This window comes from Podarcis bocagei (assembly GCF_964188305.1).
Source record: "Podarcis bocagei genome assembly, chromosome: 8".
NCBI lineage: Eukaryota > Metazoa > Chordata > Lepidosauria > Squamata > Lacertidae > Podarcis > Podarcis bocagei.
Window position 1 is genome coordinate 62797325 of NC_138133.1, and position 14600 is coordinate 62811924.

The 14600-nt window shown below is 43.5% G+C and overlaps 1 protein-coding gene across 1 annotated transcript in view; it reads right to left on the minus strand.

The window, feature by feature from the left end:
- Positions 1 to 7030: 7030 nt before the first annotated feature.
- The window catches only part of LOC308593068 (fatty acid-binding protein, adipocyte-like), a 397890-nt gene continuing 390320 nt past the window's right edge, over positions 7031 to 14600 (minus strand). Inside the window, exons 2-5 of the mRNA XM_081205295.1 lie at positions 13078 to 13201; positions 11734 to 11906; positions 11034 to 11135; positions 7031 to 7283 (exon numbers count right to left, since the gene is read on the minus strand). Coding sequence (XP_081061421.1) covers positions 7233 to 7283; positions 11034 to 11135; positions 11734 to 11906; positions 13078 to 13150 — 399 coding nt within the window. The 5' untranslated portion in view covers positions 13151 to 13201 and the 3' untranslated portion in view covers positions 7031 to 7232. The remainder of the gene's footprint in view (positions 7284 to 11033; positions 11136 to 11733; positions 11907 to 13077; positions 13202 to 14600) is intronic.

Sequence of the window (14600 nt, forward strand, 5' to 3'; positions counted from 1 at the left end):
TATTCAGGATGGTCCCGATGGTCGATGGATTCCTCCCGTACTCCCTGGCGAGGTCTGTCACACGCATTCCACCGTCGTGCTTCCGGATGATCTCCTTCTTCATTTCCAGCGTAACCTTCGCCTTCTTCCCCTCGCCGGCCTCTGCAGCAGCAGTCTTCTTGGGTCCCATGGCAGCACAGATCATACCTTCGCAACCCCCCCCCCCCAAAAAAAAATCAGTGCTTCACATCGAAAAAATTCAAAAGCACCCAGCCACCCACCACACAGAAATTCAAACCCAGAACCAAGTCCTTGAATTCCAAACACCCCAACCCAAAATCCAAAACCCCCCCAAAAAGTTTAACTTACCGAATGGCTGCAAAAGAAGTTTTGGAAAAGCTTCAAAAATCACCAAAGTCTTCAAAAACCTCAACTATTCCCCCAGCCACCCACCACACAGAAATTGCAAACCCCTCCCCAACTGTTCCCCCAGCCCCTCCCCAACTGTTGCAAACCCCTCCCCAACTGTTCCCCCAGTCGCCCACCACACAGAAATTCAAATCCAGATTTTTCTTTTTTAAAACAGCAGAGTGGCCCAATGGTCACAGAAAATCATAAAAATGCAGAAAAAAAACCACACAAGCTTCCAGATTCTTGCAAACCCCTTCCCAACACCAAGTCCTTGAATTCCAAACACCCCAACCCAAAATCCAAAAACCCCAAAAAAAGTTTTAAAAGTTTAACTTACCAAATGGCTGCAAAAGAAGTTTTGGAAAAGCTTCAAAAATCACCAAAGTCTTCAAAAACCTCAAAAAAGGCTACCACACCGCGTGCTATGAGTTGCTCCTTGAAGTCAAGTCGCAACTGCACATCTTCAAGCAATGCACCCTGGGTATTAACAGTTTTAAGAAAAAGGAAACAAACTTGCAAGACATTTTCGGTTTTCATCTTGCGAAGCAAGCCCATAGGGAAATTCGTCTTGCGAAGCAGCTCAAAAAACGCAAAACCCTTTCGTCTAGCGAGTTTTTCGTCTTGCGAGGCATTCGTCTTGCGGGGCACCACTGTATGTGGTTCTTTACTAAAAATGTGAGGGCGGATTCCCACCTTTAGAGCAGGTGTAGGGAACCTTTGGCCCTCCAGATGTTGCTGAATGACAACATCCATCATCCCCAGCAAACATAGCCAGTGGCCAGGGGTGATGGGAATTGTAGTTCCCTACACCTGCCCTAGAAGCATCTAGATAGAGATACCAGGAGATACAGGATGTGATGGAAGAAGAAAAAATTAAGGTAGAGAAGCAGGGCAGGATGTCATCAAATATACGTGCTACTGAAAACTAGGAGTTTTGATCAGATAATCCAGAAAGAGTGTGGAACTCACAGCCTGGTGAGTCTGTTGATGGTGGTAGCCAATTTGTGGAGTGAGGTAGCAGCCACCATGGTTGAGGAAGAAGGGCAATTTTCATGTGAGATCTCAGTGTAGACCTGTGAAATCTCGGGGTAGGGTAGTACAGTGGTACCTCGGATTACATACGCTTCAGGTTACAGACTCCGCTAACCCAGAAATAGTGCTTCAGGTTAAGAACTTTGCTTCAAGATAAGAACAGAAATCGTGCTCCAGGGGCGCGGTAGCAGCAGGAGGCCCCATTAGCTAAAGTGGTGCTTCAGGTTAAGAACAGTTTCAGGTTAAGAACAGACCTCCGGAACGAATTAAGTACTTAACCTGAGGTACCACTGTACCTATTTTTAAAACACAGGTTGCCATCTTGCCCAACCTCCTTCCTCCTTAAGTGAAAGAAGGGAAACTTTTCTAGCCCTTCCATTCCTAGTTTAGAGACTCTGAGGAGTGCAGTAGCTACTGGTTAACAGGGCCAGAAAGGCATTTTACTCCCAACCACAGCTGGTATTAGGTTAAGGGGTTTTCCCCTTTCATTCAGTAGGTAGCAACTGTTAGGCATCTCATCTCCATTGGGAAGGGTAGAAGTTTAAAGGTGGGGGAACCCTGAAGGGGTTATGAAAGGGGAACAGCCCCTGCCCCTAGCTTGGGTGGGTCAGGCTGTCCAGTAGCTATCTCAAGATACCAGTGGTCCAAGTTGCATAGTTATCTGCCATGCTGGGTCACTGATGCCAATTAATGACCAGTGGATGCCCTGACAGGCATGTGATATGATGGCAGCACATCAGGTTGGAAGTCCTTTAGCCTACAGATCCTAACCCAATGCCAGCCCCACCCATGTCTGTCAGTCAATAAAGTTGTGGCCAAGTTTTCATCCATACATATCTCTTGGTCTTTATTGTTTTGCACCCATACTTGGCCATGGCAGGGGCTGCCAGGGTGGCTGCCCCACAAAAACTGCAGTGTAGGTGAACACCTTTGTTTCAAGCAGCTCCAATAATCTTTGTATTGAATCACAAAGACAATCAAGGTGTGGAGAATATTCCTGACTACAAAGGTGAAAGTAATGGTTGTTTAATAGTAAGGAAAGTGGCTACAGCCTCATTGTGACCCAAAGTTACTTGATTTTCAATTATTGTTCTTGTGGTGCAGAATGATAGCTTAAGAAAAAGAGTGACAAATAGGCAAAACTTCATGCAATTTCTTTGTAGACTATGGGAAGTAATAGTGCCACTGTATTCTGCTCTGGTCAGACCTCACCTGGAGTACTGTGTCCAGTTCTGGGCACCACAATTCAAGAAGGACACTGACAAACTGGAACGTGTCCAGAGGAGGGCAACCAAAATGGTCAAAGGCCTGGAAACGATGCCTTATGAGGAATGGCTAAGGGAGCTGGGCATGTTTAGCCTGGAGAAGAGGAGGTTAAGGGGTGATATGATAGCCATGTTCAAATATATAAAAGGATGTCACATAGAGGAGGGAGAAAGGTTGTTTTCTGCTGCTCCAGAGAAGCGGACACGGAGCAATGGATCCAAACTACAAGAAAGAAGATTCCACCTAAACATTAGAAAGAACTTCCTGACAGTAAGAGCTGTTTGATAGTGGAATTTGCTGCCAAGGAGTGTGGTGGAGTCTCCCACTTTGGAGGTCTTTAAGCAGAGGCTTGACAACCATATGTCAGGAGTGCTCTGATGGTGTTTCCTGCTTGGCAGGGTGTTGGACTCGATGGCCCTTGTGGTCTATTCCAACTCTATGATTCTATGATTCTATGATTCTAAGTAGCAGAACTCAAATGAAAGCAAGATCTGGCGCACCACAGAGTCATCTGTTGCGATGAGTAATGTAGGGGAAAGGACAAGCAGATTATTATTACCACATAGCCTGAGTTTATGAAAGCAATAAGCCTGTCAAGATAATCTGGAGCCTCTTGACCTCCCATGTAGGTCAAGTGATTCAGCAGGGCAAATCTTTCGAAATATGCTGATAGACATGGTCTTGCTACTTGCATGTGAAAAGTTGGTTGCATCTCTGGCTCACCATCATTCAGGAATACTAAAAGCAAGACACAGAAAATTTTATGGGGCAGTTTTTGACCCTAAGCTGACGTCCAATGTATCTTGAGACATGAGAATGTCTCAAACGAAAGCATCAGGAGAAGAACACTTTAATCTGCTTCACTTGGTTTTAAAATGGAAGCTAAGAAACCAACACAGATAGTCTTAGGGGGTGTTTTTCTGCCCCAAACTGAATTGAAGGTGCCTCAGCTTGCTAAATTATTCCAGAATAAATCACATGTAATGTGTCAGGGAAAGGGCCTTATCTGCTTCTCTTTCTTGAAAAATGGCATGGGATAGATGAAAACTGATAAAATTGAACAATCTGAAAATATTAATTCATATCTGAGGTTGAACAATTTAATTTGGGGTGGTGCAGGGGAAGGGAATCAATTATCCAAGACCAGTGTTCAAATCCTCACATGGTCATGAAGCTCATTGCGTGCCCTTGAGTCAGTCACTGCCTCTCAGCCTAATTTACCTCACAGGGTTGTTGTGGGAATTCAGTGAGGAGGGGGAGAAGCATGTATGCCACACTGACCTCCTTGGAGGAAAAGATGGGCTATAAACACAATAAGAAATACAACATCCATGTGCCACAATCATTTTGTAATGTATGGCTAAGACCTAAAGGTAAAGCTTCCCCAGAATTCTCTCCTTGTGCATCATGTAATATAAGACTCAAATGAGATCCTGGGAGATATGAGAGAATGGGAAATGTAAGGTTTCTAAACTCTGCAAGACTTTTTGCATGTTAATAATGAGATCATTTCATTTGAACAACTAAGAGAGAGACTGTTACCTTTTGTTCCTCAAAAGTTTAAGTATTTTCAGATAAGGCAACCCATACATTCTTTAAAAAGAAAGTATGGAGCCTTTGGAAGTTGTCAAAAATAAAAATTATAATAAATGAGCCAGTTGGAAAAGGAAAGGTGGGTACAATCTGTAGACTATATTCATTGCATGGACAGGCGGAGTCCCCAGATCCCGCGCGGTCCGTCCCCCCCCGTCATGTGAAATAATGACTCATGACAACGTGCTATGGGATTAAATTGGCCACAACTTTATTAACTTTCAAATGTGGGTAGACCTTGGCTCAGGCATTGGGCGTTCTCCCTCCCCAGTCCCCAGCCGGGGACCTAGGGAGCATCAGGATTATCCAGTGTGGGGGGGGATGGGCCGGCTCTGGAGAACATATGTTCAAGCAGAGATAGCCGCCCCCGTTACGCCGTCGCCACAGGGGAGAGCAATGACGACCTTTCGGCGTACGGTCAAAGCCTCCCTTCAGAAACCCCTTTAACGGGGAACCCTGGTATCGCCACCGCAAAGAGGAAGATGGACTAAAGGATTCCGCCCAAGGCCTGATACCGCCAAAGTTGTGACGTTTTGCCACGGGAAATGCGAAACCTGCCAATGCAGGGAAATTCCTTTCCGGCCCTTTAACAGCGACCTTAACGTAGCAGTGCCCGCATACCTGTGAAGAACAGTTAACCTGCAAATAAGACATTAACTGAGGGTGAGTAGGGTGGGAGAAGCTCTGGAGCCAAGTGAGGATTCCCAGGTAAGATCCTCCCTCTATTGTGTGGGCAGGTAATCCCTCCCCTACCTGGCCTGGTCTCCTTGGCAACGCTTCCCCCAGGTGGGATTGGACAACTGACTGAGGTAGGTGGAGACCTCCAGGTATCCCACCTGAGGGAAGGCAAACCAAGCCTATGCTGTTGGAGCCGCTCCAGATCTAGGGGCTGCGCGCGTCCACGCAAAGGGCGCCCCCCGTTTTAAGCACGGAGCGGTCATTATTGGCTTTGGTTTAAAGATAGGAAAATGTGAACTCATGTTATTTTTTCATATATACATATTTATGTGCGTGTATGGGGTTTTTTGTAATAAATGTTAATAACGGATTAAATAAATAAATGGGGGTGTCTTAATTGCTTAGAACATCTTTTTACTCAGTATGTGAACTTTGTGTGAAGTAACATACCCACAAAACCTCCCCACAAAACCAGCTCATTTGTAAGATTCAGTTGGTTTTCTTGGGATGCATTTTGCCTCAGGTACTTTTTGTTTTCGTAAATGGTAAGTCACTGAAATTTAGGAACAGTGTTTCCTACTGCAGAGGAACCAATAAATGAGAAGTAGGTCTGCTTCTGTGTAAGTTCTGCCACGAAAAATGCAGCCAGGGTGGATTACAACCTTGTGCAACTATCTACCATCCAATCTGAAGTCTTCCTTTCGTGGGAAAAAGCTCTAATAATAACTGACTGGGCAGACTATACTGATCCTCCAATCCACTAAAGATTCCTTAACAGCACAATCCAATGCTGTGTCTACTTAAAAGTAAACCTCATTGAATTCCACAGGACTTACTTCCAGGTAAGCAGGCACAGGCCTACAGCTTCATGCATGGAGTAGGAGACTTCACTGCCTAACGTTTGGGGAGCAATTGTGTATCTGATATGATATGGCACTGAATCCAGCCTTCACACTGAGAGTTAAGCAAACTGTGCTTCTTCTGCCTGCATACACATGAGGCTGGCTCATGTCAGACTACTGAACCCTTTAAGCCAGTTGCATATTCTGAGTCACATCAACTTTCAGGCACAAGTCCTTCCCATCCATTCCCAACATCCTTTTAATTGGGGAGATGCCAGGGATCAACCCTGCAACTCTTCAGTGTCTGCTCAGCCCCTGAGCTAAAGCCCCACCCTTCTAGATGAGCTGCTCAGATTAAATGTGTGGGAGAGCATTTTGATGAGGACAGTGTAGTGCGGATGTGACAGAAAAGTTCCATGCACAAATGGCAATGGGGAAAGCAAACAAAATGGAGTTAATTGCAACATTTCCTCCCCAACCCAGTGCTGGATGACTTGGTAAAATTCATTATTGTGTCAAGAGAGATGCCTGCATATTTGTGCATGAAGTACCGGTATATATTGCCCATGCACACTGCTGCCAAATGTCCATCAGAGGAGTGAAGCTCAGTGGCTGAGGATCTGCTTTGTATGCAGATACAGTGGTATCCATTAGCTGAAGTGGTGCTTCAGGATAAGAACAGTTTCAGGTTAAGAACAGACCTCTGGAACAAATTAAGTACTTAACCCGAGGTACCACTGTAGTCCTAAATTCAATCCCTGGCATCACCTGGTAGGGCTGAGACAGAATCCTGCCTGAAACCCTGAAACCCTGCAGAGGCACTGCCACTCGGTATAGATCAGGGTTTCCCAAACTGTTTTTGGACTATAATTTCCATCATCCCTGACCACTGGTCCTGCTAGCTAGGGATGATGGGAGTTGTAGTCCAAAAACAGCTGGAGACCCAAGTTTAGGAAACCCTGGTATAGACAATACCCAGCTAGACAGACCAGTGTTCAGACTTCCCATGACAGCTGACTGAGCATCCATGCAGGTCCCACACCAAGGAAGGTCAGAACCTTCTGCTGTAGAACAGAAATGGCTGTTCTAGATGCCAGGTTTTTGCTACTATTTTAAGGGGGGATTAATGAAGCTTGGGCAGATCCCACAGAAAGAATTCTGAAATCTCACTTTGGATATATTCCTTATTCGGCTTCGATACAGAATCTGACCGCAGGGAAACAGCAACATTGTTTCTTTATCATTAAGCACTTTATTGAATAGTCACCATACTTTTAGGTTGAATACTGTATACAGGTTCTTTGGAACGGTTCTATCAATAACATATCAGTTCTTTGGAGAAAGCAACTGCCTTGTGGGACTCTGCATCCCGAACCAGCTAACTCTTCTGCTTCTGTGTCCCACTAACCACACAGGGGAAGGAGTCTATCTTCATGCTTTCTCATACACTCTGGTGCAGACAACGTTGTTCATTTCACACTCCTAGGAGGTAAAAGACAGGAGAATCAGTACATCACAAAATCCATTCTTTTCATACAAGCAACTTCAAACAAGTTGCTCAAGTGTTCAATTGTTCAAATATATAATTGTTGAAGTGAAAAGTTTCAAGATTTACAAGAATGCCAACAGTTGAGTAAGCAGTCTGACTTTAGCTAAGAGAGCAGTATTAATTGTTTTATTACTTGCCCTTCACCAAAAGATCCCAGGACAAGTGTCAGCATTAAAAAAACACAGTAAGAAACCCCAAACCCATAACCTTAAAATCATAATCCATAACACACATTACAGGTAGAATACCAAACTCAGTTCTTAATGGCACAGGTAAAGAGGTTCATCTTCAGCAACCAACATTTGTTGTTAAAAGATTGTGCCAAACGCATCTCTGTGGGGAAGGAGTTCCACATTTTGAGGGGCATTGCCAAGAGGACTCTCTCACAGGTTGTCACCCCCTAAACCTTTGAGAGTAGCAAAAACTCCAGGAGGGCTTTCTCTGCTTATCTTAATCTGTTGCTGCTCTTTCAGACATTTGAGGCCAAAGTTTTAGGGCTTTAAACACTAACACAAACATCTTGAAGTAGGCTTGGAGGAGAATAGGCAACCACTACAGATGCTTCACTGCAAGTTCTGCAGCACTTACAGCTTTTAAGGGGAATCCCACATAAATCAGCTTGAAATGGTCTAATCTGGGGGTTATCAGAGTATGGAGCATCTCCTGTTCACATCCCTTAAGGTGTTTGTAAATGCAGGAGGACCAGAACTAGATTACTAGAGAACAAGCCTCCATTCAGATGCAGCCACAGTAGTACGAGAGATGCTTCTGCAAGTCACAAGTCAGAGTTGTTGACAAAATGACACAGCAAAATGGGCCTGGCCCAAATCACATGATCGTTCACACCACCAACCGGCAACCTCACTGGTGACCACTGTTACATCATTCACAAGCATCTTACAGCTGTGCACATATTTGTATACATGGCAGCAGCTTCCATGCCCCCACATATAAAGGGAGCCTTGTTCTGGTGAATGTCAAATGCTGAACACAACAAGTGATTTTGTGGGGAACCAACTTAACATTCCAAATGCAGGTGGGAAGTCAGTACTCACTAAGAGATCGTTCTGGATTTAAAGTGCTTGTTCTAAACCTTAAGCATGGGGTCAGGCCAGAACCCCAGAAAATCCAAAGCTTTTCCTGAGCCCCAGTAGCTTGCTTCTCACCAACAGATTTCCATGGGCCCCCAAAATTAGATTCTCCATCCCCCAATAACCTCAAACCCTGAAGAATGATGTATAACTGATTGTCATGCAGAAGCTGAATAAGCCACAGTAAATTGTTTTTATGCCTCAATGACTTCTAAGCTGCACTAGTTTAATATACTCTCTGTCAGACTTCCCAAAATGCAGTCTAGAAAATTCCAGCAGCTTCAAAAGTGCAGCCACTAATTTGTTGCCCAATAGATTATTGACAACACACCTCTCCCAACATATTTTGGGACTCAATTCAAAGCACAGTTTTAGAGCTGTAAAGCTTTGGAGGTCTGGGTCCTGGTATTCTACATTTGTTATCACTAGTGCTTTTGAGTATGTTCCTAATAAAAGGCAAAATATAGAGAACAGTGTTGATGGGGAACTTGTGGCCCTTCTGATTTCAGCAACAGTGTGAGATTGTGGGAACTGTAGTCAAACAACATCTGGAGGACCCACAGCTTCCCAACCTCTGATAGAGATTTGGAGATAAGAGCGTGTGTCCTGGAAGATAATTTTGATTTTTTTTCGGTGCAAAAAAGAGATACACCCTGACAGAAGAGAAGCTAGGCAGAGAGATGCCCAGATTTCCCTGTACCTTAATGCTGACTGGCAGTTTCAACCACTGTTTCATCCAATTACCTGGCGTCTCCCTTAATCTGTGAACTATGCCTACGGCTGGTAGTCTACATGCATGGACATGTGCAGAGTTCAGTAAGTTTGGCTAGATCTGACAACTGGCACAACAGCCAAAGAAACTTGGAGGTAAGTTCACGCCTGCAAGCTGGTCAACCCGCTTATGTGTCTGTGGGATTCCTCTTGCAGAAAGTCTTAGACAGCACCCTTGTAGCATCTTTGAAGTAGCTGCCATTAATACTTGATGTCCCCCGCCCCTGAGATCCTACACATTGGGGTGGCAAGCAGGGAGCTATTTGTCTACTCATTGTAAACCATTATTAGGAAGAACAACACACCTTTCACCCTAAGGTCCCAGGGCAGGTTACAACAATTAAACCCCAGTATTATAAACTGTTTGTTTATAAAACCTGTGTTCTGCCAATTGCAGAGGTGGTTTGAAACCCTGTAGGTACTGGCCATGGAATATGTCCCTTTACTCAACAGGATGGATTTTATAAGCCCATCAATTAGTGCCAAATTTATTGCCCGTCCTTCTCCAGTAGGTCCCAAGGCAAGTTACAGCACTATAAAATTCAGTATTAAAAACAATTAAAACAAATTACAGTCATTTGGACAGGGTGGGTCTTGAAAGCACACATCTCACATTTCAAAAGCCAGGCTAAATAGGTGCACCATCAGCATCTGCCGAAAGCTGTGTAGCGAAGGTGCCAGATGCACCTCTCTGTGAGGTGGGAATTTCACAACTCAGGGCCTACCACACATCCCAGGCTTATGAAGGGGGTGGAACTACCAAGAGGGCTCCCTCTGCTTATCTTAATATCCAAGATGGTGTGTAGGGAAAGATGCAGCCTCTCAGATATTTTGAGCATAAGTAGTTATGGGCTTTAAATAGTATTGTGAGTGCCTTGGATTGGGCCCAGAATACAACTGGCCATTAATGAAACCGTTTCAAAATGGTTTGTTTCTTTTTTGCAAATTCCAAGTAAACCCCAGCCAGTAATCTGGCTGCTGCATTTCGGACCATTTGAAGTTTCTGTGTTGTCTTCAAGGGCAGCCCCACCTAGAGCACACTGCAGTAATCCAATCTGGAAGTTACGCTGTAGCTGGCAACAGGAACTCCCTCAATTTCCAGTGCCTTCCAACAACCTGCAAACCTACCTTTTCCATCTGACCCTATGTCTATACACTTGCAAAAATGGTATTCAGGACATTACCTTCATCATCAAAGACCATTTAAGCCCACTGATTCCAATTAACATGTATTCTTAACAATATCACTGAGTCAATAGCACTTTAAAATGGGATTGAGTGATGCCCTTGAACCAGCCTTCCCCCACCCGATGTCTTGGACTACTGTTCCCATCAGCCCCAGTTATTACGGCCATGCTGACTGGGGCTGATATGAGTTGCAATCCAAACATTTGCAGCTGCCTTAAACCATAGCAGCATATTGTTCAATTTAAAGGTTGTCCCGAGTGAATTTTAGCTGTTTCCCGTTCCTGTTTCCTTAGGTTCAAATGCAAGGAAATGCTGGCTCAGATTATGTACCATGGCTCTCATAAAATGAGAAACACCATATTTACAGATATATTGTCCAAATACGAATGCCTGCAAGGAGCAGCCATCAAAGTGTGCTGTTTTGATGTAAAAAAATTGTTTGAGCAATTGCATTCCATGCCCCCTTAAAAGTAATTTCTGTACCTATTAAGCTCTTCTGTCACCATGCATGGCATGTAGTATAGATTGCATCGTTGCTTCCATTTTTATCTCTCCCTTTCATTAGTGGTAGCGCATAATTTTGCCATTTCTACTGTCACATTGCAATATAGATACAAGAGAAAAAGAACTCACCACAACCAGCTTTCCATCTTCTATTTTTCTTTTTATTGTGGTCTCTTTGCCATCCCATTTCTGCACCTGATTGAGTGACCCATTGTCTAATGTTACAATACTCTGCCAAGAAAAGAGTGGATATCTGGTTAGTGGATCCAAAATCATGTTAAACTGTGGTTAAGAAGCTTATTTATGGTTTCGCCCAATGCATGAACTGGCAAACCATGGAGTGATTGCCAAAGCACACATCTCCAGAAGCTAAACCAGGGGTAGCCAAGGTGGTACCCTCCAGATAAAGATTTTGCTTGGCTGGATAGAAAGTAGAGATATGTAAATAAGGGGAGAGAGAGTATGTGGTTGGAATGTAGCCCACTAGACAAAAATCAGTACCACCTCCAATGCTCTGCCCACTCTTCCATTGGACCCTGCCAACCCCTAGAACATGCCCCCCAAACAGTCCCCCAAGAGAATGTGGCCCTCAGGATAAGAAATGTTCCCCATCCATGGCCTTGGAAGTGCATACCAAAGGTTCCCATGACCATTAACTACTGCTTGATACCTTGGGCAAACTCTTCCTCCACATTCAGATGGAAAAAAATCAGTCCATCTAAGTCTGATATTTCAGATCCACTCCGCCTCCCACACCACACTTCAAGTGATATCCATCCTGCACCACCAAGACTCGGATCAAATAAATTAAGAAAACAGCAGGACATACCTTTACTTTCCTGTCATCTGCTGTGGTCTCATCAAACGGTTCCCCCAGTTTGAAGGAAATCTCAGTGTTCTTTAAACTGCTCTCTGTTTTGATGGTTATAACATCTCCGTTGCAACTGATGATCACATTGGGCTTGGCAACACCAGCCAACTTCCTGGTGGGAAAGCCCACGCCTAGAAGCCAAATGAAACACTGTTAAGCTCTCAGCGTAAGCTGCTGGGGGTTTGAAGATCAAGGCAGTTAACTAGTCAGGGCAGTGGGACATCGCAAGCTAGGTCCTGCAGGATAACTTTAAGGAAAGAGTGAGGACTGAACGTGTTTACTGCTCATAAAATACCAGTTGAGCTCAGAAATGGGGGGGGGGGCTGAAGACTGAACAGGGGCGGGGGAGAATAGAACTGATGGAGAACAGGATGAAAATCACATCTGGGTACATAGGATAGAGGAAAACCACCTCATTGGATGGATATATCATTTCTGAGAAGTTACTTTCAAATGAACCCCAAAATGGACAGAGAAATCAAAGAGCGATGTAGCTAAACTGGCTACCAGTACTTCAATATCCCCCTACCCATGAAGAACCACCCCCAGACCATTGGGGGCTGAGCATGTCCAGCGGGCACCGTTTAAAAGCAAGCAGAAGGGAGGGGAAACACCACAGATTAGCTGGTTCATGAAGAGAAGCACTCCACACGGAAATATTTTGTTGGCAAGCGGCACTTATGGCTTTTCTTTCTAAATATCCCGCTGCTAAAATAGTGGCAACACTATTCAGGTAGCTATCAGTTCAGCAACATGATTAAATGGTAATGAGTAAAAAGGATTTCAATAAGTTTTTTAAAAAGGGCCTAGCACTATAAACACTTTAAGTAGATTTTTTGAATAGTCCCGTGTTACAGACTTTTTTCTAGTACTAGTTAAAAAACAGAAAAATTAACAGATAAAAATGGTACCCTTGTAGCCTTTGTGTGGAAAATGGGCTGAGCTTACAATAGGTCTTACTACTTAATAAGCTTCTTTAGGATTACAATGCAATTTACTTGGAAATCATTCAAAATAACAATGTGGCACCTGCTTAATAAGCATGCATAGGATTATGCAACAACAACTTGATTCGAGTTACAGCATTCCATCCTGACTCTCACTTTATTAAAGAAGTCTAAATCCAGTAAACTCAGCAACTTAATATTAAATCCAGAACTATATACTTACAGAACAGCAGCTGATAATTTGTTTTTTAGTTATCAGTGTGGCTGGGGAAAAAGTATTTTCACACATAAAAAAACTAAAGCAAAAAACTCAGCATCATAACCAAACCCACAAAAAATATTGCTTCCTACTTACCAAGTTCTTTCATATAGTCATCAAATTTTTCAGTGGAAACAAGCTTCCAAGTTCCCAAAAATTGTTCACACATGGTTTAGGATTAACTAAGTCTCCTGAGGAACTTCTTACAAGTTTAACTAAGACCACAAAGAGCACAGCACCTCTACTATACAGCCAGATGATGACTTTAAAAAGAAACCCTGAGCATGTGACCCTCAAAAGATTAGCCAATGGTAACAGAGACTCTCAAGGACTCCAATTACCAGAGTTTCTTCCTTTCTCAGTGGGTCATAGTACTATTAGTCACTGCAATATAAATCACTGTATTGTCAGCACTTAATTACTGTGCTTGAGTGTCTGTGGCAATTTCTGCTGTTGCATCCTAATTAATTTTCCTGGTTGGGGAGGAAATATTGTAACCTTTATTCTGCATTGATTTAGTAATGACTCCTCTCCACCACAAGATTACACACTCACAATTACTAACAGAGGAATCCTGTGCATGGTTCATTCAGAAGATAGTGAGGCCCACAGTGCTATCTTCTTCCATGACTCAGCAGCATAGAAATACTTGAGTTGTCTCAAATGGTGCGTGCCAAATTTTTAAATGCATGGTGGTAGAAGAGCTGCTTTAGTTGCTCTCGGGTAGGTGGATCAAAGACTGTGATCTTCAAAGCTGCTCAGATGTGGCAGCTTGGATAATCAAAAGATTCTTATTACAATATCATGTAAATGTTATGGGAGCAATTTTTGAATCAGAGTGGCTATGAGAAAATGAATGCAATCAACTCTCATGTCACACTGATTCACATTACAGTCCTGTGCGTGTCTATTCAAAAGTAAGACCGAATTCAGTTCAGAGGGATTTACTCCTTAAAAAGTGTGTACAGGATTGCAGCCTTAGCTACTAAAGTCCATAGGCCCACTCATGGGTGAGTAGAAGTGCCCTCATACAGCTAGACCCTGTGCATTCTTACTCTAAACTTTGTCCCACTGAATTTTTAGCATGGTACTTACTGCACAGTAAGTGTGTGCATAGAACTGGAAGCTTAAACCAGGTTGTCTCCTTTAATTCACACTCAGTTCACACTCAGAACAGATCTGGTGAAATCAATGGACAAATCAAACGTGTCACTGATCAGGATTTATGCCAGTCATAAGCAAACTTGGCCCTCCAGATGTTTTGGGACTACAAGACCCATCATACCTCGCTAACAGGACCAGTGATCAGGGATGATGGGACTTGTAGTCTCAAAACATCTGGAGGGCTGTGTTTGCCTATGCCTGATTTATGCTGTTATGGGCAAATGCAAATAGAAAAGTAAAGGAAGAATTGTTCTTGCTAGGGATGGGCAAAACTGTAATTTGGTTCCTCTCAATTTCTCATTTTTCCAAACCTACATGATTTTGCCAAATATGCATGCTTTGGCATGCACTTTCCCCTAATATAGATTTTTGTGTTATTTCCCCTAATAAATGCATTTTTATAGTATATGAATTATTTTTTTTGGTACACAATACTGGGCTGAAGAACTGCACTG